At 38.2% G+C, this 2,451-nt stretch overlaps 1 protein-coding gene across 1 annotated transcript; it reads left to right on the top strand.

Annotated features, from left to right (window-relative positions):
* The first annotated feature begins 285 nt into the window (after nt 1–285).
* LOC149550536 (pentatricopeptide repeat-containing protein At4g18520, chloroplastic-like) lies at nt 286–1,228 on the top strand. Its single transcript, XM_089794483.1, has 3 exons — nt 286–388; nt 663–915; nt 1,030–1,228. Exons 1-3 carry the CDS (start codon nt 286–288, stop codon nt 1,226–1,228), a joined length of 555 nt encoding a protein of 184 aa, XP_089650609.1.
* The last annotated feature ends 1,223 nt before the right edge of the window (nt 1,229–2,451 follow it).

Raw genomic sequence — 2,451 nt, forward strand, 5'->3', positions numbered from 1 at the left:
GAAAATGAGCAGTTTTTACAGTATTTCCATGAAGCCACTCTGGAAGCAGAGTTGGGCAATTTAAAGATTGGAAGCTAACCAACAAGTTGCAAACAATCTTCAGCCATTGGGAATCTTCGGGCAATTCCATGGATATTTGCATGGACTCAAACTAGATTTGTATTGCCCGCATGGCTTGGTATAGGAGCAGGCCTTGAAGCTACATATACAAAAGGATATAAAGAAGAACTACAAGTCATGTATGGAGAATGGTCATTTTTCCAACCCACGATTGACTTAATTGAAATGGTTCTTGCAAAGGTAGATATTACCGTTGCTAAGCATTATAATGTGTATCATCAATATCTGTCTCTTGGCAGTTGGCGGGTTTCTTCTTTACAGAGAATTGGTCCCTCATGGAGATGAGGAAGTGAGCGGCATTGAAATTCAGAGAAGGTGATGTTAAAATTTGATCGCTGTTGATAAAACGTGAATATCATACAACTCATTTTGTTAAATTCAAAATTGCCTTATACATGGTGTCAAATGCCAAGATATGTAAAACATTATTGTAGATAAGTTTTCAAACTGTGGTTTCCCTCCTCGACATTAGCATTTCAAAAGTTTTTCATTGTCCATAAAAACAAAAACAAAAAAAACTCTATCTTTTACCCTTGAACCAGTACTTGAGGAGGATTTCGTTAAAAAATCTGCATTTCATGTTCATCTTTTGCACGAATGTGTTAACACAAAAGCTCTGGAAGATGGTCGGTCCATCCATGCTGATATAATCAAATCAGGAATGAACCCAGACATTTTCTTATTCAACAATCTTATTAACATGTATATTAAATGTGGAGATTTAAATGTTGCGTGCCAAATGTTCGACCAAATGCCTGAACGAAATGTGGTTTCATGGAGTGCAATGATTGGGGGGTATGCCCAAGATGGGAATATTGAAGATGTCATGGACTTGTTTTGGGAATTCCTAGGGACGGGTATGGTTCCTACAGAGTTTACATAGGCCAGCATCCTCAATGCTTGCTCAAGAGCAAAAGCTCTCGCACAGGGAAAGCAGGCGCATTCTCTAATTTTAAAACATGGCGTTGGAGATAATATCTTTGTTGGAAACACTCTTGTTGGCATGTATGCTAAATGTGAGAAGGTTGAAGATGCCCGCTTTTGTTTTGATAAAATGCCTAAACTAGATGTTGTATCATGGAATTCAATGATTGTAGGATATGCTTAGCATGGGCAATTTGAGCAGGCTTTGAAACTATTCTAGGAAATGCGACATCGAGATCTAGTTTCCTGGAACTCTGTGATTGCGATGCGAGCACAAAATGGGCACAATGAGGAAGCCTTGAAATTATTTCACAGCATGTTGCAGGATGGGATAAAGCCTGATGAGTTTACCTTGGTTAGCATTGTTTGTGCTTGCGCTAATTTAGCATCTTTAATGTAGAGCAAAGGAAGGTGTGAGGCCTAAGTATCAAGTCATTCTTGGTTAATTTTCTCGAGGTTAATTAACCTCACCCAAATCACGTATTTGGGGCATGGTTATTAACCACGAAGAGGTAGTTATTAACCTCTGTGTCTATATAAGGGCTCTTTTGAGCTTTGTAAAGGGACTTTTTGGGTTTGAGAATAAGGGAACACTATGCTGAAATTTTGATTAAAAGATGATATTTGGAAAGTATGTACAGATTTTGTTTTTATAATCAGAAATTCCTCTTAAGTTCTTGGTGCAAGAAAATAATGGAATGTGTAGTTTGAGTTCCCTCTTTTCGAATATAAATTGTTACAAATGTTGATTCTCTTTGTAGTGAGCATTCTCATGGTATGGTGTAGATGTTTATGAATCTGTGGATCAGCGTTGTGCTAGTAATAGTTTTCAAGCGTAGATCTTGATCATTATCATTAGTGGTTTTAAGTTAGTAGTTCGGGAAAGCTTTGAAGTCGTGTGGTGCATTCGTCATCATGAGCTTTCTCATCTTTAAAAGTTTGATTCCATCTTTTATTTGAAAAACTTCAAAATTATATCATACGAAGGAGCTACCCCTCTAAACGCAGAGGAAAGCCGCATACCAAGGGCCTCTCCAACTGTTGTGAACGGTTTGCCACACACTCCGTTGGGAAAATTCTACTATGACAAATCTATTTACCAACACAAGCTTAGTATCCCATGACATTTTTTTATTATAGACTATTTGGGCCTACTTTGAGAGGGGCCCTATGTCCCTAATAGAATGCTTCTTCCCCTTTTCTTTCTTATTCGAAATGCAAGGCTGGGGAATTATATTTCAAGTCAATAGTGCCAATCTCCTATCCTTGGTTTATTCCTTCCATCCAACCCTTTCCAAAAACTCAACGAGATTTTTCTTATGTCTCTTCTTTGTTGAGGGCACAAAGAAAATGTGTGCCTCGAGGGAAGTCTCCTTGTCCACCACAAACTTTCCAACCTCCAATGGC

The sequence above is a fragment of the Cupressus sempervirens genome, chromosome 7 (genome assembly GCF_028749045.1).
Source record: "Cupressus sempervirens isolate cs-2001-9-10 chromosome 7, ASM2874904v1, whole genome shotgun sequence".
NCBI lineage: Eukaryota > Viridiplantae > Streptophyta > Pinopsida > Cupressales > Cupressaceae > Cupressus > Cupressus sempervirens.